This window comes from Saimiri boliviensis, chromosome 17, assembly GCF_048565385.1.
Source record: "Saimiri boliviensis isolate mSaiBol1 chromosome 17, mSaiBol1.pri, whole genome shotgun sequence".
In the NCBI taxonomy this organism is placed as follows: domain Eukaryota; kingdom Metazoa; phylum Chordata; class Mammalia; order Primates; family Cebidae; genus Saimiri; species Saimiri boliviensis.
The window spans coordinates 40199825-40226468 of record NC_133465.1 but is presented as its reverse complement, the minus strand read 5'-3'; the positions used below and the strand labels follow the sequence as shown (position 1 = coordinate 40226468).

The 26644-nt window shown below is 40.8% G+C and overlaps 2 protein-coding genes across 15 annotated transcripts in view; one reads left to right on the top strand and one right to left on the bottom strand.

Moving 5' to 3' along the window:
• Window positions 1-18393, bottom strand: part of MBTD1 (mbt domain containing 1) — a 77602-nt gene extending 59209 nt beyond the window's left edge. The window contains exons 1-3 of one of the 14 annotated variants that reach the window (XM_074388577.1): window positions 17996-18087; window positions 17015-17078; window positions 12602-12700 (exon numbers count right to left, since the gene is read on the bottom strand). Coding sequence is in view for 6 of the 14 variants with exons in the window: in XM_074388569.1 (XP_074244670.1) it covers window positions 17996-18133 (138 nt within the window). In the remaining 8 variants the exon portion in view is untranslated. Of the gene's footprint in view, window positions 1-12601; window positions 17085-17711; window positions 17960-17995 lie in introns of those variants that run through there. The other 13 variants (XM_074388576.1, XM_074388575.1, XM_074388574.1 and 10 more) reach the window with 13 other exon arrangements.
• A 16-nt stretch (window positions 18394-18409) lies between these two features.
• Window positions 18410-26644, top strand: part of UTP18 (UTP18 small subunit processome component) — a 33754-nt gene continuing 25519 nt past the window's right edge. The window contains exons 1-3 of the mRNA XM_003931314.4: window positions 18410-18802; window positions 21124-21236; window positions 24781-24879. Coding sequence (XP_003931363.2) covers window positions 18410-18802; window positions 21124-21236; window positions 24781-24879 — 605 coding nt within the window. The remainder of the gene's footprint in view (window positions 18803-21123; window positions 21237-24780; window positions 24880-26644) is intronic.

Here is a 26644-nt window from a genome sequence, read left to right as displayed (position 1 = left end):
TTATGTACAGGTATACTTAAGTTTTCTTATTTCCATTTCTTAACCAAAGTCACATACTATATTCCTGTCCTTTGTTTTTACTGCTTTAGAAATATATTCTGGAAATCATTCCATTTCAGTGCATTGACATCTTCCTTAATCTTCTGGCAGCTGCATAGTACTCCACTGTGTTTATGTTTATTCAACCAATCTCTCCTTTCAACATTTAGATTTCAGTGTTTTGACATTACAAATATGCTGCAGCAAACTTATACATCTGTGTTTTTATACTGTGCAGGGTATGTAACTCCAGGGTATATTCTCAGAAATGGGATTGCTGCGTAGGATATGTATATACAGGTATTGATCGACTTAACGACCTATGCAACTTATGACCATTCGACTTTACGACCACTATTGCTAGCCACAACTGCTCCGCGTCTGGCAGCACAAATGCCGCCGAGCTGGGCGTACAACAGTGCAGAACAGCTTCCGGCAGCACTACCATCTCCGCGTGCACCACTTCAACTGTACATATAGCCTACTCAACTTACAACCAAATCGTGTTATGACCGTTCCGCAGTCCCGACCGTGGTCGTAAGTCGAGCACTAGCTGTACGTAATTTTGTTAGATATTGCCAAATTCCACTCCAAAGAAATGTTATCATTTGTACCAGCAATAGTGACAGTGCTTGTTTTCCCAGAGACGCTGGGAATGTATTGTCAAGCATTTGAATTTTTCTCAAAATCATGGATGAAAAACGGTATGCCAGTGTAGTTGTCATTGTCGTTTTATTTATTTATTTTTTTCCCAGACAGTCTTTCTCTGTTGCCCAGGCTGGAGTGCAGTGGCACAATCTCAGCTCACCACAACCTCCACCACCGGATTCAAGTGATTCTCCTGCTTTAGCCTCCCAAACAGCTGGGATTACAGGCATGCACTACCATGCCCAGCTAATTTTTGTATTTTTAGTAGAGATGGGGTTTCATCATGTTGGCCAGGCTGGTCTCAAACTCCTGATCTCATGTGATCCATCCACCTTGGCTTCCCAAAGTGCTGGGATTACAGGTGTGAGCCACCATGCCTGGCCTGTCATTTTTTTCTTAAACTTTCTATTTGGAAATAACTTTGAACTTTCAGGAAAGTTAGGACAATAATCCAATGAAGTCCTGTGTACTCTACTAAAATTCACCAACTACTAATATTTTGCCCCATTTTCTTCTCTAAACATAGTTTTTCTGAACAATTTGAAAGTTAAGTATCCCAAAATAACTCAATGTGGATTTTCTTGGAATAAAAACATTTTCTTATAACTGGAACACATATATCAGTTTTAGAATATCTGACAATATATGATACTTTTCCCTAAATTATCATCCACATTCCAACTGACTCAATGTCTTTACAGCATTTCCTCCTCCAAGTCCAGGATCACATAAAAACTAAAAAGTCGTATTTATCTTTTTAGTTTCCCTTAGTCTGGAAGATTAGTTTTAATTTTTTTTATACACAGGGTCTCAGTATGCTGACCAGACTGGACTCAAACTCCTGGTGTCGAGCGATCCTCCCACCACGGCCTCCTGAGTAGCTGGGATTACAAGGTTACACCACTGTGTTTGGTTTGAAATTATTTTTCAAGAATGCAAGCAAGCCCCTTCCCCCTTAACAGAATGCTTCTCATTTGAAGTTCATCTGATGTGTCCTTAAGAGACTCTGGTTATGTACTCCATAAGACTACATTTGTCCCCAAGACACTGTATCCAGAGGCACAAGATTTCTACCTGTCTCTCAAGAGTGATGTTAATTTTTTATTACTGTGTCAAGGTGTAGTCCAGATTTCCACTGTGTATTTCTCCTTGCAACCAATAAGCAACCCCAGGGACACACTGAAATATGAACACACTGTTTCTCATTGAAATCTCACCAACATTCTTAAATTTGGCATCCAATGATAGCTTGTACCAAAGCAAACATTAATATGGTGGCCGCAAAATGATTTTCCAACTCCAGCACTTTTTCCTTACCAGCCACCAAGAAATCCTGCCATCAACCCCTTTTATCCACATACCTATCTATTCATTATCAGTATGAATCGACTATTTTTTTCCTGATGGTTTATCATTCATCACTGTTCTTCTTCTGGAGCTCAAAATATCTCACATTTGGCCATGATGATGCCCCTGAACTCGTTCCTGTGTCCTTTTTTTTTTTTTTTTTGAGACAGTCTCCCTTTATTGCCCAGGCTAGAGTACAGTGGTGTGATCTCAGGTCACTGCAATTTCCGTCTTCCAGGTTCAAGTAATTTTTGTGCCTCAGCCTTCTGAGTAACTGGGATTACAGGTGTGAACCAACAAGTCAGGCAAATTTTTGCAGTCTTAGTAGATGCAAGGTTTCGCCACGCTGGCCAGGCTGGTCTCAAACTCCTGGCCTCAAGTGATCTTCCTGATTCAGCCTCCCAAAGTGCTGGGATTATAGACGTGACCCACTGTGCCACGCCTCCTGTGTCCTTTTGACATACTTCATCATTTTTTTTAAGGAATGCTTTTCCAGGCTCAATTTATACCTATGCTGCTCCAGCCCTGAAATCAGTAATTTCTCCTAGAAACTCTAGTCCTTGTTAGTGAAGAACTGGCATTGAAAGCCAAGATCTGGGCACTTGGTACAGTTTTCCAGAGCATTTTTTTGTATTTTCTTTTGTATGGTTTGTCTGTGCCCACCTTTTGCCTTTTTTTTTTTTTAAAAGGTTTTTAGTCTTATTTTTCTTCAAAGTTCTTTGTATTAAAAATTTTCTTTCTTTTTTTTTTTTTGAGACAGAGTTTCACTCTTGTTACCCAGGCTGGAGTGCAATGGCGCGATCTTGGCTCACGCAACCTCCGCCTCCTGGGTTCAGGCAATTCTCCTGCCTCAGCCTCCTGAGTAGCTGGGATTACAGGCACATGCCACCATGCCCAGCTAATTTTTTTGTATTTTTAGTAGAGACGGGGTTTCACCATGTTGATCAGGATGGTCTCGATCTCTCGACCTTGTGATCCACCCACCTCGGCCTCCCAAAGTGCTGGGATTACAAGCTTGAGCCACCGCACCCGGCCGAGAAATTGCATTTATTCTTTATCTATATGTATGGAAAATTGTGATTTTGCCCATGAAGTTTTTCCACATATATTTAACATATCTTATCAGCAAAATTTATCAGCATTTTATTTTATTGTACCTTGATTATGAGTCAAAACTTTTTCCTAAAGCATGGTACAGGAAAATTTTCCCATATTTTTTCCTGGCATTTATATAGTTTTCACATTTAGATCTGATGTGTCTGGGATTTATGATGATGTATGGCACAAAGAACAGCTCCAATAGTACCTTTTTTTCCCTCCAAATGGCTGTCTAGTTGCACCAACATCCTTTATCAAAATGTCCATCTTTGTCTCAGTGATTTGAAATACCACTTTAAGTGCTAGGTTTCCATATGTAGTTGTGTCCATTTCTGGATTTCATACTATTTCATTGCTCTATCCTTGCGCCAATGTCTTGCTTTTTGAATCATTAAGGGTTTGGAATGTATTTTGATTATCTCATAGAGCTAGAGATCCCCTCAAAAAACTTTTAATGTTTTTACATTCTTGAATGTATATTTTTCCAAGTGCACTTCAGTATTAGATAGTTCAACTCTATATCAAAAAGTTATCGGTCTTTTTATTAGGATCTCATTAAATTTCTAGGTAACTTTGAAAAAAGTGACATTTTGATATATCTAAAGAACAATGGATGTCTTTCCATCTGTTCAAGTCTGCTTTGTGTCTTTTGGGAATGTTTTATATAGCCTGCTTCACAAAGGTTTTTAACGATGTTTTCAAAAAATAAATGCTTAGGAATTTAATTACAGGTTGAGTATTCCTTATCCAAAATACTTGGGACCAGAAGTGTTTCAGAGTTTGGAATATGTGCACATACATAGTAAGATATCTTGGGGATGGGACCCAAGTCACAACACAAAATTCACTTGTTTCATATCCAACTTATACACATAGCCTGAAGATAATTTTATACAGTACAAAAAATTTTTTGTGCATGAAATAAGGTGTGTGTACACTGAGCCAGCAGAAAGCAAAGGTGTCACTATCTCAGTTGCCTATGTGGTTGATCTGTGGTGTCATGTCTATGCTCAAAGAGTTTCAAATTTTGGAGCATTTTGGACTTTGGGTTTTTGGATTAGGGATGCTCAATCTATGCTTTGTTGTTGCTATTGTAATTTTCTCTTGTTATATTTTCTTAACTGGTTATTTTCTCAGTACATGAAAATTTATTATTTTATATCCTACCTCACTGAATTGCTTTAAGGTAGTTTTGTCACTGATTTTCTAAAGCTTTCCAGATAAACAATCACGTCACTAACAAAGGATCTTTTCTTCTTTTCCCACTGTTACGTCTCTTTTTTTCTTTTCTATCTGTACTGGTTCATATTTCCAGTATAATGTTAAGTCATGGAGAAAACGGGCATCCTTACTTTATTCTCAATTGTGGTGTTTCTTAATAAGATTCTGGCTTTAGGGTTAAGGCTATGTACATATGCATATGTGTGTATTTATAAAAATAAAAATATTGTATGTTAAGGAAGTATTCATCCATTCCCATTTTCTGAAGCTTTTGTCAAGAACAGGTGTTGAATTTTCGCAGAGGCTTGTCCAGCTCCTATAAAGAGAATACAACTTTTCTCTTTTGACCGAGTAACATGGTGAATTACATAAATAGATTTCCAAATACTGAATCATCCTTGTATTCCTGTAATAAAACTCATTTCATCAAAATGTATTTTTGTAATGTGGTGTGAGAGACTGTACGATAACAGAGTTTTCCCTTAATATTTGCATGTGATATTTCCGTAATTTTTGTTTTTTGAGCTATCAGGCTTAGAAATCAGTATTACTTTTTTTTTTTTTTTTTTTTTTTTTTTTTTTGACACGGAGTTTCGCTCTTGTTACCCAGGATGGAGTGCAATGGCGCGGTCTCGGCTCACCGCAAACTCCGCCTCCTGGGTTCAGGCAATTCTCCTGCCTCAGCCTCCTGAGTAGCTGGGATTACAGGCACGTGCCACCATGCCCAGCTAATTTTTTTGTATTTTTAGTAGAGACGGGGTTTCGCCATGTTGACCAGGATGGTCTTGATCTCTTGACCTCGTGATCCACCCGCCTCGGCCTCCCAAAGTGCTGGGATTACAGGCTTGAGCCACCGCGCCCGGCCAGTATTACTTTTTTTGAGACAGGGTCTTGCTCTATTGCCCAGGCTGGAGTGCAGTGGCATGATCTTGGCTCACTGCAGCCTCAACCCTCCTGTGCTCAAGTGATCCTCCCACCCCAGCCTCCTAAGTAGCTAGGACTACAGGCACACGCCACAGTGCTCAGCTAATTTTTAAGTAGAGGTGAAGTCTCACTATACTGCCCAAACTCCTAGGTCAAGTGATCCTCCTGCCTTGGCCTCCCAAAATGTTGGGATTACAGGTGTGAGCCACTGTGCACAGTCCAGTATTATTCTTGTGTCATAAAAATAATTAGCTTTCCATTTTCTATATTCATGTAGCATTGGGAATATCTGGTTAGGCAGAATTACCCTGTGAAAGCACTTAGGCCTGGTGTTTGGTGGGATGGTTCTTTAATAAACTTCTATTTCTTCTAGGAAAACTGGTCTTATTTTCTTTTGATTTCTAATGAGGTCAATTTTATTAAACTGTATTTTCCTAAGAAATTATCTATTACACCGGGCGCGGTGGCTCACGCCTGTAATCCTAGCACTTTGGGAGGCTGAGTTGGGTAGATCGCCTGAAGTCAAGACCAGCCTGACCATCATAGTGAAACCCCATCTTTAAAAAAAAAAAGAAAAGAAAAAAAGAAATTATCCATTTCATCTAGGTTTTGTAATGTATTTTGTAAAAAATATGCAAAATAGTTCTGTATGATTTACTCAATTCCCTCTGTATCCACTGTTATTTTCCTCTTGTCATTTCTTAAAATTTTATTTGTGCTTTCTCCCTTTTCCCACTTGGTTAAATTAGCTAGTGACTTATCCATTACGTGACTCTTCCCCTAAGGGTTGAAGATTCATTCATCAACTAGATGTATAATTTTTCTGTTCTTTAACTCATTAACTTTTACTTTTATTTCTTTTCTTGTGCTTTTGGCTTACTTTGTTAATTTCTGAATTGGGAATTTATTTTCATTTATGTAAGTATTTAGGGCTATGAATTTTCCTCGGCTCACTGCTTTAAATGTACTCCACAGGTTCTAGCATGTAGTATTTTCATTATCATCATTTTCCAGAAACTGCAATTTGTATTTCCATTTTACCTGTCAAACTTTTAAAAATTGAGGCACAGTGTTGAATACTTATCAAAATATAGGACTTTTCTTTCACTCTAGAAAGCTCCTTCTGTACTTTCTCACTTGATCTCTCCCCAATCCTGAGTTCTATCAGCTTTGGCTAAATTTTGTACATATTGAAGATTTTATATAAATGGCATAAAACTGTATGGATATTTCTGTGTCTAACTTCTTCCAGTCAGCATAGTATTTTTGAGATTTATCCATGTTATATGTATAAATGGTTTATTTTTATTGCTGAGTACAGCTCTTTCTGCATCCAGATTTTGCTATGAATAAAGCTGCGATGAAAATTCTTGTACAAGGTTTTCTGTGAATACATAATATATGGTTTCTTCATTTCAAGATGGAAGTGCAATGTCTTTTTGCTTTTTGGATTTTTGTTTTCTTGTATGGGACCTACTGCTTTTCTAATAGATGGACAATTTTTGTGAATATTTTGTGTTTAAAAAGAACATATTCCCTGGCCAGGAGTGATGGCTCACACTTGTAATCCCAGCACTTTGGGAGGCCAAGGTGGGAAGACTGCTTGAGCCCTCCTAGGAGCTTGAGATCAGCCTGGTCAACATGGCAAGACTTCGTTACTACAAGAAAAAAAAAAATCAGCCGGGCATGGTGATGTGCACCTGTGGTCCCAGCTACTTGGGAGGCTGAGATGGGGTGGGGAGGTCAAGGCTGCAGTGAGCTGTGATCATACCACTGTACTCCAGTCTGGGAGACAGGGCGGGGGGGGGGGGAGGGGGAGGATATATTCTTGGTTATTAGGGATATAATAGAAGATTTGCATTATGTTTAGATTTTTTATATTCTTTTTTATCCACTACATCTTGTGCTAAGTGTCAGAGTTTCCTGATTTTAGTTTTTTATTTCTTATGTTTTATATAGATTTTGCTTTACACAGATTGTTGCTGTGTTATTTGGTACCTATTTAACTGTTATTCTTCATTGTGAATCATGGTTTTTAGCATTACAAACTGTTCTTCTTTACCTGATTTAATGCTTTTTTTGGTTTGAATTCGACTTTGCTATCAGCATTGCCAGTCTTGCATTCTTGGGTTTTCTACTGCCTGGCACATCTTTGTCCATACCTTTATGTTTGCTCTCAATTCTCCATATATTTTATAATTAGGGTGAGTATTATGTACTGTATACTTTTTCCCCCGTTCCATCTTGGTTTCCTTTGTCCGTTTAAAAATTTCTCTCATTATTCTGAAAAGTTCTCCTAATGCTTACCTTTATATTAATAGCATTCACAGTACCTCGTATCTTTTTTCTTACGTCATCTTTTCTATCTGGTCTTTAGATGGTATCCTCTGACTCCCTCATATTACTTAACTACAGTAGTTAATCTTATTCTAATCCTGAGAAGAACAGTTCTAGACAGGGTCTTGTTCTGCTGCCCAGGCTGGACTGCAGTTGAGCCAACACTGCTCTCCGCAGCCTTGATCTCCTGGACTCAAATGATCCTCTTACTTCAGCCTCCTGAGTAGTTGGGTCTATGGGCATAAGCCACCATGCCTGGCTAATTAACCTTTTTGTTGTTGTTGTTGCAGCGACTGGGTCTCACTATGTTGCTCAGGCTGGACTCTAAGTCCTGGGCTCAAATAATCCACGCACCCTGGCCTCCCAAAGTGCTGGGATTACAGATGTGAGCCACCACCATGGCCTTAGTTTTTCCTTTTCTTTCCCTCTCCTCTCTCATTATTTTTTAGTTGCATTCTTTTTATTTTGTCAGAATCTATGTTTATGTACTACTCAGAGTATTCTCTAGGTCCCTATTAGTTTCAATCTTAGTTCAAAAAAGATGCCTGAAATATTTATTGTCACAGTCTTTTTGCAGGAATTTCCCAAACATCTCTTTTAGATGAAAGTCATCCTTTTAGAGTATCCTCAGAAGAGGTGAATACAGTATTCCCTGAGTTCTTCCATGTTCAAACTATCATTCCACAGTCTGAATACCTGAACAACAGTTGGCTGGATATAAAATCCTTGGCTAGGAGTTACTTTCCTCATGCTGCTCCACTGTCTTCCTTTGTTGCTTTTGAGAAACCTGACACTGGTCTAATTCTCCTGCCTCTATGTCACTGGTCTTTGCCTAGAGACCCTGAAAATTCTTTGTATTTTTAGAGTCATACAGCTTTACTAGGAAATATCCTTGAGTGTGCCTTCTGGTATGAACTTCTGAGGTATAGATTCAGATCTCTTTACACTTCCAAAAAGTTTTCTTGGATTATAGTTTTAAGTATTGCTTTCTCTTCTTGAAGGATATCAATTATATACATTAGACTTTCGATCCACCTCCCATTTCAACTTTGTCAATTTTCAAAACAAAGATCTCAGCTCAATTATCCCATTTTCCTGCTTCTCTTCAGTATCTTTTATTACATTTGCATTTGAATTTATCGTGTGGGAATATTAAAACTTCATTATTGGTATGATTTTATCTTTTTTTTCTATTTTTCTGTTTAATCTAATTCGTGTTCATTTCTTAATGCTTTTTTTTCCTGGGTTTTATATTTGTCTCAGAATATTTAATTTTATTTTTCAAATCTCCAAACATTGGTTTGAAAATGTTTAATTTCACTTGGAGTGCTGTGTCAATCTTTTCCTGCGTTTTTGATGGGGGTAGATCTGCATCAGCTGACATGCTGATTCACATTTCCTGTTTGTTTTTTCTTACAGTAGTTCTATATGAATATGGCCTGCTCTTTTCTATTTCTGTTCATTTCATAGGCAGAGCTCCTAGTTCAAGAACATCCTCTTTTCTTGAACATCCTCAGAAGTTCAGTTTCTTTCTTTTCCTGAAGAATTTTTTCTTCTTCCTTCTTCTTCACTGCCATGTCTCCAAGTCTTCATCTTTTCCTTATGAGGCAATGCTTATAATTTAAAGCTACCAATTCCGGAACTGCTTACCTTTAAGCTCTTCTCTATACACAGGACTGTGAACTATCAAACTCCACACCTACAAGCAATGTTTTGGAACTTCTTTTGGATTTTCTCTTTCTGGGAGAGGATTTTTGTACTTTGTCTAAAGCTTTCATGCTCCCATCCTCTTTTAGTAAATTGGTCAAGCCTTCCCTTTACCACTTTTAACCCTCAGAGGAATGAGCAGAAGGAGAACTTGGAATTTGGTTCATTTCTCTACCTATAAGAATCTACAGATCTCTACAGGTAGAGAAATAAACTACATTTATGAGTTGAACTCATAAACACATTTCATCCCATAGGAGTTTACCTGTAAATTCTACAATAACCTAATATTGGACTTGTTCTGTTGTCCAGGCTTGAGTGCAGTGGCACGATTTTGGCCTCTGGGGTTCAAGCGAGCCTCCTGAGAAGTGGGGATTATAGGCATGTGCCACAACACTTGGCTAATTTTTGTATTTTTGATAGAGATGGGGTTTTGCCATATTGGCCAGGCTGGTCTCTAATTCCTGGCTTCAAGTGATTTGCCCACTTCAGCCTCCCAAAGTGTTGGGATTACAGGCATGAGCCACTGCACCCAGCCATACTGGGCTATTTTTGTTTTTCATCTGTTATGGTTACTATTATATTATTTGTAATATGCTCATTATGTGTTAGGCATAGTCAGCGCTTACTCTGTAGTGGCACATTTAAACCTTACAAGTATTACTCTCATTTTATAGCAGGAAGCAACGGCTCAAATAGGCTAAGCAACTTGCCCAAGATAATATAACTGCCATAAACACTAATAATATGAATTACGGGACTACTTTTAAAATGCTTTAAATTTTAACTTCTTCCCCACCTCCAATACTGTTTCTGTCAGCTAGCCTCTATAAGCACAGAAAACAAACATCAAATAAGTATGTTTCAGGTAATCTGTCTTCTTGAACATTTTGTTCTTCAAAATAAAACTTGAGGCCAGGTGTGGTGGCTCACACCTGTAATTCCAGCACTTTGGGAGAACAAGGTGGGTGGACCACTTCAAGTCAGGAGTCCCAGACCACCCTGGCCAATATGGTGAAACCCCATGTCTACTAAAAATACAAAAATCAGCCAGACGTGGTGGTGAACACCTGTAGTCCCAGCTAACAGTGAGGCTGAGGCAGGAGAATCACCTGAACTCGGGAGGGAGAGGTTGCAATGAGCCATGATCGTGCCACTGCACTCCAGCCTGGGTGACAGAGCAAGACTCTGTCTTAAAAAACAAACAAGCCGGGCACAGTGGCTCACGCCTGTAATCCCAACACTTTGGGAGGCTGAGGTGGGCGGATCACCTGAGGTCAGGAGTTCCAGACCAGCCTGACTGATTTGGTGAAACCCCATCTTTAAAACAAACAAACAAACAGATAGACAAACAAAATGAAACCAAAAAACAGAAAATCATATTAGATGACTATTTAAGGTCTTGAATATAGGGAGATGGGATGACTGCAGGTAGGTAAACCTTGCTTTGTATTTGGGTGTATATGCTAATTCTCCATCTACTATAAAGTCAGCAGATAATGTCTAAATTCATACACTAAATAAATAAGCCTAAACTTTTGAATTAAGAGATAGATACTAGATGAAAAAGCTAAAAGAATGAAAGTAGTTACCTCACCAGAGCTGAACTGGGACAAGGAACCATTTTTTGGGGAGTACTTTTAGCATTGTTTAATTATCATACTATCAAGTGCATGTATTACTTTGATAAAAATAAAAGTTAATTTTTATGAAGTATACAGTACATTTAAAAAATTAAGTTGGTGAATACTGAGAGATTGATGATATCTGGTATTGGCAAATACATGTTGGAAAAATAGTGCTCATACACAGTTGGTAGGAAGGTAAACTTATACCATCTTCTTGGAAAGCAATTTGACATTACATATGAAAACTTAAAATGGCTATGCCTTTGGACTAGGTAATTCCATTTTTAGGAATCTGTGCTTCAGAAATATACATACAAGGACAGAGGATCTATGTAGAAGGATGCCTACTAATGTAATAATAATGAAAAACTGGAGACAATCTAACAATCAGCAGGGGAATTATGAGCAACAGGTAAAAATACTGAGTGGAAAAAATAAATCACAATATATAGTAGAATAAAATATATCACAGTATGACTCACTTTTTATTCAAAGAAACAATATACACTGGCATACACACAGATTGATATATGTATGTTTGTATGTGCACTAAGAAAGACCTTAGGAGTAGCTAAAGTTTTAGCAAGGTGAGAGTAGGATGGGAAGATGAATCTAACTTTTTACTATTTTTCTTTAAACATCATAGGTGTACTTCTATAACGAAAAATAAAAGGTTTTTACAGTGACAATTAAAGAAGAGATCACAAATCACAACAGAACTTTACTGTCCTACTGTAACTGTCACCTAGGTAAAACTTCCACCCTATGAAATCTACAAAGGAATTAAGAGGCATAGTCATTAACTTATTAGTATCATCAAACAAAATTTCCAACAAAACATCTCTAGGAGAAATGACAGAAAACACTTGAAATCTTAAATGCAGGTGTCAATAAATATGCAGCTAAGTAATATTATCATTTCAATATGAATAAACTCATCAGATATGAATAAACTAATCAGAAGTCAACCAATTCTTCATTATCCATACCCACTGGAAGCAGTGGCTCACATAATTTTCAAAGTTCTATATTTAGCTATGGAACAAATACTTTCTAGAACCTTAAATTTCAATGTTGTATGCATGAGATCATGAAGTTCAATACAGAAATTCATACTCTCTGATGACTGACCTTGGTAGGAGCTCAAGGGCTATTTAGCTCCTGCAGGCCTCTTTTTCATTCTATTTTACTATGAGGATGAAAGTAGAGTCTGATATAGTGATAAAACTCATTAGTGTAAAGAGAAATGCTTCATTCTTTATAAGCTTACTATTACAAGGAGCATAAACGGTACGGATTTGGGATTACTGGTTTTTTATTTCCTACAAATTCAATGTGCAAGAATAAATTCATGTCAATGATACAATCAAGAGGAAACCAAAAGCAGTAATATTCTAAATAACCCATCTAAAGAAATGGAAACACACCCAGAAGAATGACAGGAGAGGACAATATTCTACATAGCAGTGTTTTAAGATTTAAAGCAACAGTAAGCAAAAGGAAGTCATTCTTTGATCTACAAGAAACACAAATTTCTACTTCTTTGGGTTCAACTTCTAGTTCTATCACTGTTGTCACTGTTATGACTTTGGATGTAACAATTTCTTGGGTCTCAGTTTCCCTCTCTTCTAAATAAGGAAAACATCACTTACCACACAGGAAGGATGTATGATAAAATAAAATAATTCACATGAATAGGCTTTCAGATCTCCTGAAGAAAGCTATGAATCCTTAAGTACGAACCTGGAAAGCTGATTAAAAATAAGATGACCATATCAAAATTAAGTCTGAAACACACAGTGGCCTAGAGATTCCCTAAGATCATTATCAGCTATCAATTCTACCCCAAATAGCAGAATTCATACCAAAGCTGGGTCTGTAGTGTAAATGTGGTCTGAATGATCAAACAAGATCTTTTATTAGTATGTTAACATAGAGAAAATAAACAGCTTATTCAGTGCCATATTGACTTGATACAACCTAAAAACACTTCATTTAAAGTGGTAACATTCTCCTGGTGTTTACCTTTTAAAAATATATTTGGAACTGGTTGCTTATAAGATATATAACCACTGAACAATATTAACTATAGGGTGTTAATAATTAAACAAATTTGGGTTAAACACACACATACACAAGGGGGATACTTTTCTGGTGTATAAAATAATCTCTAGCAGTCTTAGAAGTCTAAAAGTAAAGTAACAGATGATGATCATTTTTTTTTCTTTTTGAGACAGTGTCTCACTCCATTGTCCAGGCTGGAGTCCAGTGGCACAATCACGGCTCACTTCAACCTTGGCATCCCAGACTCAAGCAATCCTCTTACCTCAGTCAACTGAGTAGCTGGGACTAGAGGGACGTGCCATCACACTTGACTAAATTTTTTTTTTGTAGAGACAGGGTTTTGCCATGTTGCCCAGGCTGATCTTGAACTCCTGGGCTCAAGCAATCTGCCTGCCTCAGCCTCCCAAAGTGTTAGGATTACAGGCATGAGCCACCACATATGGCTGATATTAACCAATATTCACTGAACAATACATACAAATCATTATGCTTAGCACCAGAAATAAAAAGAAATATTAGACTTAACATTTCTGTCCTACAATTAGACTGCAAACTGTGGTCAAATAATTGGGCCACAACATTTAACTAATGAGTATTCTATACAACCAGTTTTTTTTTTTTTTTTTTTTTTGAGATGGAGTTTTGCTCTTGTTACCCAGGCTGGAGTGCAATGACGCGATCTCGGCTCAACGCAACCTCCGCCTCCTGGGTTCAAGCAATTCTCCTGCCTCAGCCTCCAGAGTAGCTGGGACTACAGGTACGCAACACCATGCCCAGCTAATTTTTGTATTTTTAGTAGAGACGGGGTTTCACCTTGTTAACCAGGATGGTCTTGATCTCTTGACCTCGTGATCCACCCGCCTCAGCCTCCCAAAGTGCTGGGATTACAGGCGTGAGCCACCGCGCCCGGCCGCTACAACCAGTTTTAAAAGACGAGCAGTAGGAACTAAATATAGTGAAAAAGAATAAAGGAGGAAATCCTGGGAACGCGTATTAACATTTTAACTTATGACTTGTCTCACCTTTTATAGCAGCTTACATTTTTTTAAACAGCGGGCATAACATCTGAGTGGAGGTTTACAGAAGCTACAAGGAGTCAGGGCTGATGTTCACCCCATATTTCAGATAAGGCAAGTGATGCTTTCAAAGTATGCAACTTGCCTAAGATCACAGTTCAGAGAGCTAGTTGGCCAACTTTGTCCAGAGCTCACTTCTACCACACTAAATTCTGAATTATCAGTACTAAAGTGAGAACTTGAAGGGACCTCAGACATCTCCTAATGGAGTGTTTCCCTAATCAACCTGATAAACTTTCTGGAGTATACCTTAAAAACACATTCCCACAACCTACTGCAGACCTCCTAAATAACCTATAGGAGAGAGGTTTTGCATTTTAACAAGAGCTCTCAAGAAGTGATTCTAATGAGAAGTTATGCTTAGAAAACACTGTACTATGTCTGTATGTCCAGTATGCCAGACATTTGGCTGCTTAAATTTACGATGATTGAAATAGCAAAATTAAAAATTGAGTTCTTCATTTTTAGTTCCACTAGCTACATTCCAAGTGCTCAACAGCCACATGTGGCTAGTGGCTACCACAACTGAACAGCAAAAATATAGGAAATTTCCACCATTGCAGAAAGTTCTATTGGATTATGCTGATACTAGATCAACCATTCAATTGCCATGAGAAAACTGAGGCACAGGATCTTGTCCATCAAGGCCACGGAGCTAGTCAGCTGCAGAATTGTGTCACCAACCTCACTGCCAGCGCCCCCTCCTACTGTATCACTTCATCCTATCTCATATTCAGGGTTTGTTCAAATGGGAATTATTTCCTTTTCACCTTTTCTTATGGGTTCCAGCAAAGCAAGAAGAGAAATTCTAAATTTGTGGGTTAAAAAAAACCCCTAAGAACCTATGAAAAAGTTTATTAAAAAAAGATAAAATCCATCTGCAATTTTTGCATAAAATCAAGTCATCTTGGACAGTTAATACTGTGGTATGAGAAGACACAGCTTATCTTGTATTAACTATTGTAGTCCTTTCTCTTCTGTTGTCCTGATGCTTTTATTCTTTCTTGAAATCGAAACCCTCCGACTAACGATACTAAGTGTGAAAGGTTATATCTTATTTAGCAAACATTTTAAAGATGAAAAATTGAGAAACAACAAAGAGCAACCCAGAGAATGTCACTAGTTTAATGTTAGAATGTGGTAACTCAGACTACTGAGCACTCTTTGCTTTTAGCAATTCAGTGGTTTAGTATTTACACTAATATGTTGTTTTCACTTTTAAACTACAGTTTATGGCTTCCTTTGACCACTGTTATGTTTGAAAACTATTTAAAATAAGTTGTTTTAATTTTTAATATAATTGAGGGGCTAAAAGCAGCACTGAAACATCTAGAAAGATTTAGGTAATAAGGTCAACATATAACCAGCTTTAAAAACTATGGCAATGTCTTTAAAAATAAAACCAGTTGTTCCTGTCTAGTATGTTTAGAATGCAAATGTCTTCAGAGTCAGTCAACTTAAGTCATGACAGTTCATGTTTAAAGCTGGAAAACAACTTGGAACTCCTTATTAAAATGTTAAAAACCCAATTATTACAGCTCTACTGATTCTCTTTCACGAGGTAAATTCTAGTGAGTAGATTCAGAAGAAATATTTTATGTCAAACATTACATCAAGTCAGAAATTGGATGGTTAAAAAACATGACCCAACATAAGGCACTATGGACAAATACTTATTCAAGACAGATGTTGCCATAATTTGCAAGGTACTCACAAGCATTCAGTATGGGGTTCTATATAAATAGAAGCTACTTGTTATTTAGAGAAGGAGGTGGTGCAAAGAAAAAAAAGATACTTTCTTTCTGAACACTCTGGTATTAACAAATGAAAAATAAATATAACAATCTAAGTACACAAGAGCAAAGCAACAGTCTTTAAGTTATTAAAGGAGGAGAGAAAAATTGAGTCTAACCTTTGAAACAGGAGACTGGGGCTTAACGTGCAATTTATTTGCTGGCTTTTAGATCAGAGGCATTATTTCTACACTGTTATCTATTATGTCTTGACCCTCACTTGACTGTATTAGAGAGAAACGAGTACATCCAAGATTCTTAAGCCAACACAACTACTTTTGGAGGCAGCACAGCTCATCAAATGAAGGAGTATGTTAGAAAAACATCCAGTGACAATAGTTTCAGCTGAACTGTCTCAACTACCCACTGATAAATACTGGTGCATTTGAGTATAAGGAGAATTAAAAATATTGTAAACTCTAATCAAGTATTAAAATGGTCCATAAACTTCAAATCTCATAAAAGAGAGAGTTACTCAAAAAAAAACGAAGAATAAAAGCATTTGGAAGAGGGGCCCTTGGAGGAAATACTAGCTTCCGAGGAACACAGGTCAAATGGGTGGGGGCGGTAGTTCTTCTAATCATCCCCTCCACCAGGTGATGCTTCTAACAACTTAAGTACTATCCCTAACAGGCAATTTTAGACATCCTTAGAAGTGATTTAGGAAACAAGCAAATGTGCTTTGTGATACAAGAACTACAGAGATAACGTTGAAATTTCTAACTTCAAAAAGATGCGCTAGTGAGAGAAAACACACATGAAATTCCCATATTGATTCTTTAGCTTCCTGTAGAAAAATACAATCTTTAGGCATGTAAGCCAGGACACTTGACACTGACCCAGCAAAGTTTTCGGCTGGCCCTCACTATCTCTCAGCCCCCCCTTCCTCCACTTCCCTGCTGTTCTTTCCTGGCACACAAAATATAGGCCAATGAGCAGTGGGTGGGTGAGGAGGATGTGAGAGAAAATTTGAGAAGTAAAAAAAGGAGCAACTTAACCAGGACATGAATGAGACTGAAGGGTCTAATAAGGGTAGGCAAACAACAATTAGAACTACTAAAAAATGGGCTTTCCCGGGCAGTAGTGAGCGCTCAGTGCTTTTAGGGGTTTAAGCAGGGGCCAGGCTACCTACCACTTGTCAGAGAGGCTGCAGAGGGAACGGCTGCTTTGGATGACCTCTAATGTCTCTTCCGACTCTGAAATGTTAGGATTCTTATTTCACAACGGAGAACGCAAGTCATAGAAGCCCACTGACTTGGAACCCTTTTAAATATGCAGCCTTGGAGGCTGCTTCCCAAATACCACTCCCACCTCTCCCGCACGTGCCCACCCCGCCCCCTTTCAATATTTCCACCTCCACGTGCAAATTGCCTCGCGGCACTGGCCCCAAGGCGGATAGACACCTTCCCCTGCAAAGCACCAAAAACTATGCTCGCCCTTCTCCCAAAGAAGTGAGGACTACTCCACTCTCCCACCCAGGGTGGCTAAAAAAGGAAAAGTCTCAGATCCAGCCTTTCCCCCCTAACCAGAGCAGGGGACGGGGGCGGGGGCGGGACGCAGAGAAAAACTTTCTTCTCAAATTTTTCTTCCAGAGGGTGGAGGAGATGGAGAGAACCCCAACGAGTCCGGGGCTGACGGGGTGGGGGGAGGGGAACCCCTGAATCGTTTAACGGCTGGAAGGGGGAGGGGGGCTCCGGAGGTTGAGGGGGCGTGGGATGGAGAAGCAGGCCAGGGAGCAGGGTCAGGGAGCTGCGGGGTTCCTGGGGTCGGGGAGCTGCAGGCGTCCCCCCCACCTGGCACACAAAGCGGCTGCCGCGCTCGGCTCTCACCAGATCCTTTGTGTTTTCCATCAGGGCCTCATGGGTAGGGGTTGTCCGTGCTCCCCGAGCCCGCGGCGCCCCCTCCCCGGGCTGGGGGCAGGTGCCTCTCCCCGGGACTGCGGCGATACAGGGGGCCCCCGGCTGGGCCCAGACCCGTGGCGGCTGCGGCAGCCCCCGGATTTCCCCCCTTTAACTCGGGTGGCCCCAGGATATCAACAACATTAGCATAGCCCTCCCTCCCCACCGCGCCTGCGCCGTGACCCGCGCCCCGATTGGCCCACTTCCCTACATACCCTCCTCTCTCGCTTCCAGCGTGGGACCCTCGGCAGGCTCCGTACTCCACGGATCGTACCAAGACGAAGGGTGGAAAGCTTATCAGGGCTTGTGTCAAGTCCAGTGGTTAAAGTCAGGAGGAAAAGTAGGAGTTTCATTCAGTCGTCCCAGTGTATAATCGGGCTTTCTTGCGCTCCCTTCAATATGTTGCAGCTGCGAAGTTGTGTTGAAAAAAATTTCCACTCCAGTCACGCCGCTTCCCCCTACACCCGGAAGATTGGCTCTCCCGGAGGAACTCCCACACGGGGCGGGGCCGGCTAGGGGAGTGGGAGTTACGTAGAGGGAGGGAGTGCTGATCACGTGGCAAGGGGCTGCGCAGGCTCTTTCCAGCCCCCTAGGCTTCGGCGGCGGCGGACAGCGAGTCGCCTGGGCGCATGCGCAGCGAGGTTCCACGTGAGCGCCTGCGTTTCTCCTCAAACCCAACGATGCCGCCGGAACGGAGGAAACGAATGAAACTGGATCGGAGAACCGGAGCAAAGCCGAAGCGGAAGCCCGGAACGAGGCCAGATTGGAAAGCCGGAGCCGGACCCGGCGGGCCGCCCAAAAAGGCTGCCCCTTCATCCCAGCGGAAACCGCCGGCCCGGCCGAGCGCAGCGGCCGCTGCAATCGCAGTAGCGGCGGCGGAGGAGGAGAGACGGCTTCGGCAGCGGAACCGTCTGACGCTGGAGGAGGACAAACCGGCCGTGGAGCGGTGCCTGGAGGAGCTGGTCTTCGGCGACGTCGAGGACGACGAGGACGAGCTGCTGCGGCGTCTGCGAGGCCGGCGGGTGAGGGAGGCCGCCGCGCGCGGTCTGGGCGCGCTCGGGCGGGGCGCTTGGTGGGCGGTGAAGCTCCGGGGGGCGGAGCCTGGGCGACCTGCGGCGGCGGGGAGCGCTCAGGTGGCAGGGAGCCCGAGAACGTGGGCGCCGAGGGTCGCAGCTGCGCCGGACTGAAAGTCTGTGGAGGGCGGGGACCGCGCCTTTCTCCGCCCCCGGAGGCGCCGCTGCTCGGGTATCTGCTTCGCGAACTGTGGTCGTGAGCATCTTTCGCTGCTGCCGCTCCTCTAGCCTCTCCCTAAGCTGAGCGTGGTGGTTTGATCACCTGCCTCAATTCCTTGTGATTCAGGAATTTCATTTGGTTAATGGAATCAGTTAGTTGGCACGGGCCTGGGCATCTGGGTTTTAACTGTCTTCCCCATGTGATAATGAGACACACCGTCTTATGAGACTGATCGTGTATTCGTCCATTTAGCAAAATATCGGTGAACGTGTTGGTTGCCAGGTACCCTTTCTGGCAATGGCAAACCCTGCGTGATTGATCGTATTTTTGCACACATTTTTCCATTCCTTTAGTTCTACGATGTCTGGCTTTTCTTGAGAGAGAAAATCCCAGACATTGTTCTAGGCATTGGAGGACACACAGCAATGGACAAAACTGCCAAAAATCCCTGCCGGTTTGGAGCTTCTATGCTAGTGGCAGAGACAAGATAGGTGAGATAAATGAGTAAACTTCAGGTTTGTTGGTGACAAGTGCTGAAGAGAAAAAAGGACATTTGGGAAAGCGGGGTGAGCTTGTGTAGAGGAGGCCTGTGAAATTTTAGATGGCGGGGACCAAGGAAAGCTCACCGAGAATTACCCAGTCCATGTTTATTACACAAATGCTGACCTAGCAAATGTTAGCTGTTTATCAGAGCCTCCTTCGGGTGCTTGTGGGAAAAGTGGCAGCAATCTATTTGGGAAGTAGAGAACTACCACTGGAAAAATGCTGAACTGTGACAGCTTTGTCGTCTGGAAAAGGACCAGTGTACTGAGATGGGCGCTGTTGGGTTTGAAGGCTCTTAGACTGGTAGTAGAGCAAGTAGAAATCACTTGGACATTTCTATCATGGTTTTGGGAAAGCTCAAGCTCACTTCAAGGGATATTCTGTGGTCTAGGTTTAGATATGATAGTATAAACTTTATGGTATAAATTTATAATTTTATAATTTAGATTTGATGATATAAATGTATTACTAGTTATTTATTTAATGATACAGTCTCACCCTGTCACCCAGACTGAGGTGCAGCAGCCCCAATTAGTCTTCCAGCTCCCTTATGCTAATAGAAACTGGTTGTTCTTCCTGTTGGTCACAGATAATTATATCTGCACAGCACTTTAAAGTAAGCTCAGAAGGCAGCTTCATCCTCCTAGGCTCAAGTGATCCTCAGCCTCCCAAGTAGCTGGGACCACAGGTGCACACTACCACACCCAGCTAATTTTAAAAATGTTTTGGCTGGTTTCGGTGGCTCACGCCTGTAATGCCAGCACTGTGGGAGTCCGAGGTGGGTGGATCAGGAGGTCAGGAGATCAAGACCATCCTGGCTAACACGGTGAAATCTGGTCTCTACTAAAAATACAAAAAATTAGCCTGGTGTGGTGGCATGTGCCTCTAGTGTCAGCTATTGGGAAGCCTGAGGCAGGAGAATTGCTTGAACCCAAGAGGCGGAAGTCGCGGTGAGCTGAGATGGCACCACTGCACTTCAGCCTGGGTGACAAAGTGAGACTCCATCTCCCCGCTAAAAAAAAATCTGTAGAGACGACGTCTCCCTGTGTTGCCCAGGCTGTCTCGAACTCCTGGGCCCAAGCAGCCCTCCCACCTTGACCCAAGTGGTGTGATTACAGTGATGAGCCACTGTGCTCTGCCGGTCTAGTTTCTTAAGAAGGTAGGAAGTCAAAAACGGTTTAGGAAAATGGAGATAAATCTTTGACTCTAGTTTGCCTCTTAGTCCTGTAATTTCTGTAGTTTTGGCATTTCTCCTGCTGCTTTTTTCATCTGTGGACTCACCTTTTGTTCTTGTCTTACTTGGTGGTGTCCTTTCTGCATGTTGAGTGTTGACCTTTTCTCCTTGACTGTTCCATCTTGCCTCATCTGTCCAGTCGGTGGTGCCATTCTCTGGTTTCTTCATTTTCTGCCCCTGCCTGCAGCATTTACAGTGGTAGCATTCCATTCCATTATTTCATCAGAAGGTGGTAGAAAAAACATTCTATGAGCCATTTGGCTATAAGGCCTGTGTGTCTGCAATCATGGGATAGGAAAAAAACAGTGCTTGAGGGTGTTTTGTCTGCTGTAGGTTCAAAGACATGAAGACTCGAGTGACTCAGAAGTGGAGAATGAAGCAAAAGGTAATTTTCCACCTCAAAAGAAGCCAGTTTGGGTGGATGAAGAAGATGAAGATGAAGAAATGTAAGTTGCGGAACTTTTCTTCCAAATCCCTCGGGAGACTTTAAAAGTTATTTTGCGGATTTTAAAACCATTGTTTTTACAAATTTGTGGCTATATGAAGATTTGAAAACTGTTTGCAAGTGCAGAAAAGATCTCATGGTTCCTAATCCCACCACCGCGGGAGAACTGCTGTTCGCATGTTGTCATACTTTTCTGTCTCAGTATCCTCTTCTTTGCACTCTACAGTAGCTAAGAGAATACAGTGTTTGAAGTCACATCTCAGTTTGCCTTCTCATTTGGCCAGTTTCTAATTGACCATGGGCAGTTTGGGACCTACATTTTTTCCTTTTTGAAGTGGGCACAATGGTAGTAACTGTATCAGAAGTTTGTTGGAATTAAACAAAAGAGTACCTGTAGAACTTCTAGCACAGTGCCTGAAACTGAGTAAAGGCTAAAAAGAAGGTAGCTCGCACTGTAGGAACTGTCATAGATGAGAATATACTGTATGCTGGATTTAACATTGTGACTTTTTCCACGTAAAATTACTTCGTAAGCGTTTCTCCCTACTTAAAAAAAATAGACATTTGAAAATGGCTGTGTTGTGGTCCATTATGTGAATTAACTATAATTTATGTGGCTGTTGTTAGGTAGATTTTCTTTTTCCCTTTTTAAAAAAAAAATTATTTGTTTGAGATGAAGTCATGCTCTGTTGCCCAGGCTGGAGTGCAGTGGTGCGATCTTGGCTCACTGCAGCCTCCGCCTCCCAGGTTCAAGTGATTGTCCTTCCTCAGCATCCAAGTACCTGGGACTACAGGGTGCGCCACCATGCCTGGCTAATTTTTATATTTTTAGTAGAGATGGGGTTTTGCCATGTTGGCCAGGCTGGTCTCAAACTCCTGACCTCGAGTGATAAGGCCTCCCAAAGTGCTGGGATTACAGGTGTGAATCACTGCACCCAGCCTTATTTTTCCCTTTAAATTTGCCAAGACCAGCTTAGTTGTAGAGACCCCAGTGCAGGTGGCGCTGAAGGAATTAAGGAACAGAAACAAAGATAGAGTGCAAAAGTGGGATCAGAGTGCGACGTCAGGGGGCTGACAGCATTTCCCAGCTGACAGCCCAGAGCAGACTCTGACCCACGTATTTATTCTTTGTGAACAAGTGATTATTTTTAATAAGCAGGTGCTCAGTGTTTCTTCAAAGAATAAAGATGGACTAAACAGGCAAACAGTGCTTGTTCAATACTAAAATAAAAATAAGCTAGAAAGCACTCTTTGTGAGTCAGCAGTGGGGACAAGGTCATGTGTCCTGTGTTTTGGGAACTGGTTAACTAGTGCATGACCATTACGTATCACCTACTGTTCTAGCAGTTTTCTGCTTGGGGATGGCTCGATGTTCTTTGCCATCACTTCTCAGCAAACAGCATATACTCTGTCACTCATTAAAACCTTTTCCCAACAAAATTAATGCTGACTATCTCAGCATTAATGTTTATCACATCTTTATGAATAAACCTTTGTTTATTTTCTAATTTATTGCCTTAAGAAAGATTCTTTGTGGTAGAAATACATGATCAAAGAGCACAGTTATGTTTTAAGGCTCTTGATAAGTACTTGCAGACTGCAAGCTATGAGGTCCTACCAGTTTACCTTCCCATTGAAAGGTGTCAGTTTTAGTTTATTCTTAGAAGCAATGATTTATTTATTTTTTTCAGACTTTGTCAGTTTGGTGGTGAGTACTATCTCTACTTAATTTGTTTTGAGAAAACGTTTTTGTGTTCAGTCATTGTCATTTCGTTTTTTTAGACTTTCAACCTTTCATCCCGGCTGGAGTTCAGTGGCGTGATCTTGGCTCGCTGCAACCTCTGCTTCCCAGGTTCAAGCAGTTTTGCTTCAGCCTCCCAAATAGCTGGGACGACAGGTGCATGCCACCATGCCCAGCTAATTTTGTATTTTTAGTAGAGACAGGGTTTCACCATGTTAGCTAGGCTGGTCTTGAACTTTTTACCTCAAGTGATCCACCTGCCTCGGCCTCCCAAAATGCTGGGATTATAAACATGAGCCACCACGCCTGGCCTCATTTCTTATAAATATTCTTATTATGTCTTTGTCTATTGGAGACTCAAAATAATCTTGGTTTATTAGTTCCTGAACATATTGAGAATTTCAAACCATTGTGTGTTAGATTTATTGTAGGTTTTCCTCCAGCTTTCTGTGCATAGAAGTTTTAAATTTTTATATAGTCAATCTGCAAATGTTTTCCTTCATTATTTTTACTAGTAAATAGTTCTTTATCAGAGACAGATGGTTGCCCATATTTTTACTTCATAGTATTTTATGGTTTGCTCTTTTTTTGTGTCATAGTTTCACTCTTCTTGCCCAGGTGGCGGGAGTGTAGTGGTGCGATCTTGGCTCACTGCAACCTCTGCCTCCTGGGTTCAGGCGATTTCCCCTGCCTCATCCTTTCAAGTAGCTGGGACTACTGGTAACTGCCACCATACTGTACTAATTTTTGTATTTTTTTTTTTTTTTGAGACGGAGTTTCGCTCCTGTTACCCAGGCTGGAGTGCAATGGCGCGATCTCGGCTCACCGCAACCTCCGCCTCCTGGGTTCAGGCAATTCTCCTGCCTCAGCCTCCTGAGTAGCTGGGATTACAGACACGTGCCACCATGCCCAGCTAATTTTTTGTATTTTTAGTAGAGACGGGGTTTCACCATGTTGACCAGGATGGTCTCGATCTCTCGACCTTGTGATCCACCTGCCTCGGCCTCCCAAAGTGCTGGGATTACAGGCTTGAGCCACCATGCCCAGCTTAATTTTTGTATTTTTATTAGAGATGGGGTTCCACTACATTGGCCAGGCTAGTCTTGAGCACCCAACCTCCAGTGATCCGCCCATCTTGGCATCCCAAAGTGCTGGGATTACAGGCAAGAGCCACTGTGCCTGGGTTTTTTTTTTTTTTTTTTTTTTTTTTGAGAGAGTCTCACTCTTTTGCCCAGGCTGGAGTGCAGTGGTGCCATCTGGGCTCACTGCAGCCTCTGCCTTCTGAGTTTAAGTGATTCTTCTGCCTCAGCCTCCTGAGTAGCTAGGACTACAGGCACGTGCCACCACACCCAGATAATTTCTCTCTTTTTAGTAGAGACGATGTTTTAGCATGTTGGCCAGGCTGGTCTTGAACTCCTGACCTCAAGTGATTCACCCACCTCAGCCTCCCAAAGTGCTGGGATTACAGGCGTGAGCCACCACATCCAGCCTAAGCTTTGCTCTTTATTTATTTAACTCTTTGATTTACCTGGATTTATTTTGGAGAATTTCATAAACTGTGTGTAGATGAGTCATGATCAATTTTCTCAAATACTAGCTCTCCAAAGTGTAAACTCGATGATCTGGAATATTAGAGACTACTTTTTTATTTTAAGAAGAACAGAATATGCGTATGAAATGTTCACATTTTAAAAATCTTGAACTACATTGTTTCATTAAACATTTTTCTCCCAGTTCTAAAAGCAGCAGCTATTTATGTTAACTCTTTAAAAGTTATTTAAAATTTGCTGTTGTGTTTTCATAGGGTTGACATGGTGAACAATCGGTTTCGGAAAGATATGATGAAAAATGCTAGTGAAAGTAAACTTTCGAAAGACAACCTTAAGAAGAGACTTAAAGAAGAGTAAGTGTCCTTTTAAATGTGATTTACCAAGAGGTGTATATAACCATCATGCAGTCTTAACTGTAACCAGTTCTTGTGTAGTTTTCTGTTTTGAAACAGTAAGAGCATTGCTATTGCAGGCAGTGACTAAGTTTCTGTAGTTTTTGAGGGGATGGGGCAAAACAGAAACACAAAGAAAATTTGGAAAAAAACTTACAATCTTACCGCTCAAATATAATCAGTGATAATATTGCTTACTTGCTTGTTCATTTTCATATGGTAAACCATAATTTTATAATGTGAACATTTTCAAAAATTGTAAATGGCTGCCATCTGGGTTCAATTTTTTTTTTTTTTAACATTTTGTCATATTTGCTTTATATATTTGGGGGATGTGTGCTTTCCCAATCTATTTGAGAGTACAGATAATGTGACACTTTACCTATAAATTTGTCAATGTTCATCTCTTAAAATTTAGGACATTTTCCTTCATATTCACAATACTGTTGTCACACCTAAGAAAATTAATAACTTATGGCTAGTCCATGTTAGTTTTTCAGATTGTTGTAAGGTGCATACATTTTATTTGGATTTTATGTCCCTTATATTTATTTTACTTATTCATTTTTTTCTAGATAGGCTTTCACTCTGTCACCCAGGCTGAAATGGAGTGGTGCCTTCATGGATCATGGCAGCCTCTACCTCCTGGGCTCCCTGTAGCTGGGGCTACAGGCATGTGACACCTTAATTTTCAAAAGTTTTTGTAGAAATGGGAACTTACTATGTTGCTCAGATTGGTTTTCAGCACCTGGGCTCAAGAAATCCTCCCACCTCAGCGTGCTGAATAGCTGGGACTACAGGTGCATGCCATCATGCCCAGCTAATTTTTGTATTCTTTTGTAGAGATGAAAGGTTTTCACCATGTCATCCAGGCTGGTCTTGAACCCCTGGGCTCAAGCAATTCATCCGCCTTCACCTCCCAGAGTGCTGGGATTTCAGATGTGAGCCACTGTGCTCAGCCATACCTGTTCTTAAGTGGTCAGTCCTGTTGTCTTGTAGAATATCCCAAATTCTGAAATTTTAAAATTCTTTTTTTTATTGAGGTGAAATTCACGTAACAGTGTTAGCGCCATTTACACTGTAAATTTGGTGGCATTTAGTATTCAGACAGTTGTGCCACCACCTCTTCAATCTAGTTCTAAAACGTTTCTTTTTTTTTTTTTTTTGTTCTAAAACATTTTTATCACCTCAAAAGAAAACTCTCCATTAATTAGTCACTCTGCATTTCCTCTTCTCTCAATCTAATTATTATTTTTTCTTTATGTTGCTTAACTTGTTCTGTCATCTGTATTTTCTGTTAAGTTGGGCTTTAAGGCTTGGTTAGAATTCAGTTTACATGTTTTGGTGAGGAGTATGTTAAGATGATGTGTACCATACACTGCCCCTCAAAGTCCAATTGTATCAGCCTCTTTCAAGTCTGATCTTTTTCTCAGCTTTGTACCAGAGTCTTATAAATGCCTTTGGGGAAATTCTTGGTGGTAACAGGGTTCATCTTGTTTGTTTCCTTTCTCTGAGGGATCACAGTCCTATGTGCTGTCATCCAGTTTTCAAGAAAAGTTGTTTCATATATTTTGTTCATGTTTCTAGTTGTTTATGGCTAGTGGGCTTAGCTTGGTGAGCTAATCTGTATTTCTGCATCAAAAAATTAAAACAACTCTTTGCCCTCTTCCAGATACCAGTTCTTAAGAACATAATTATCATGCTTCTCTTAAAGCTTACTTTTTCC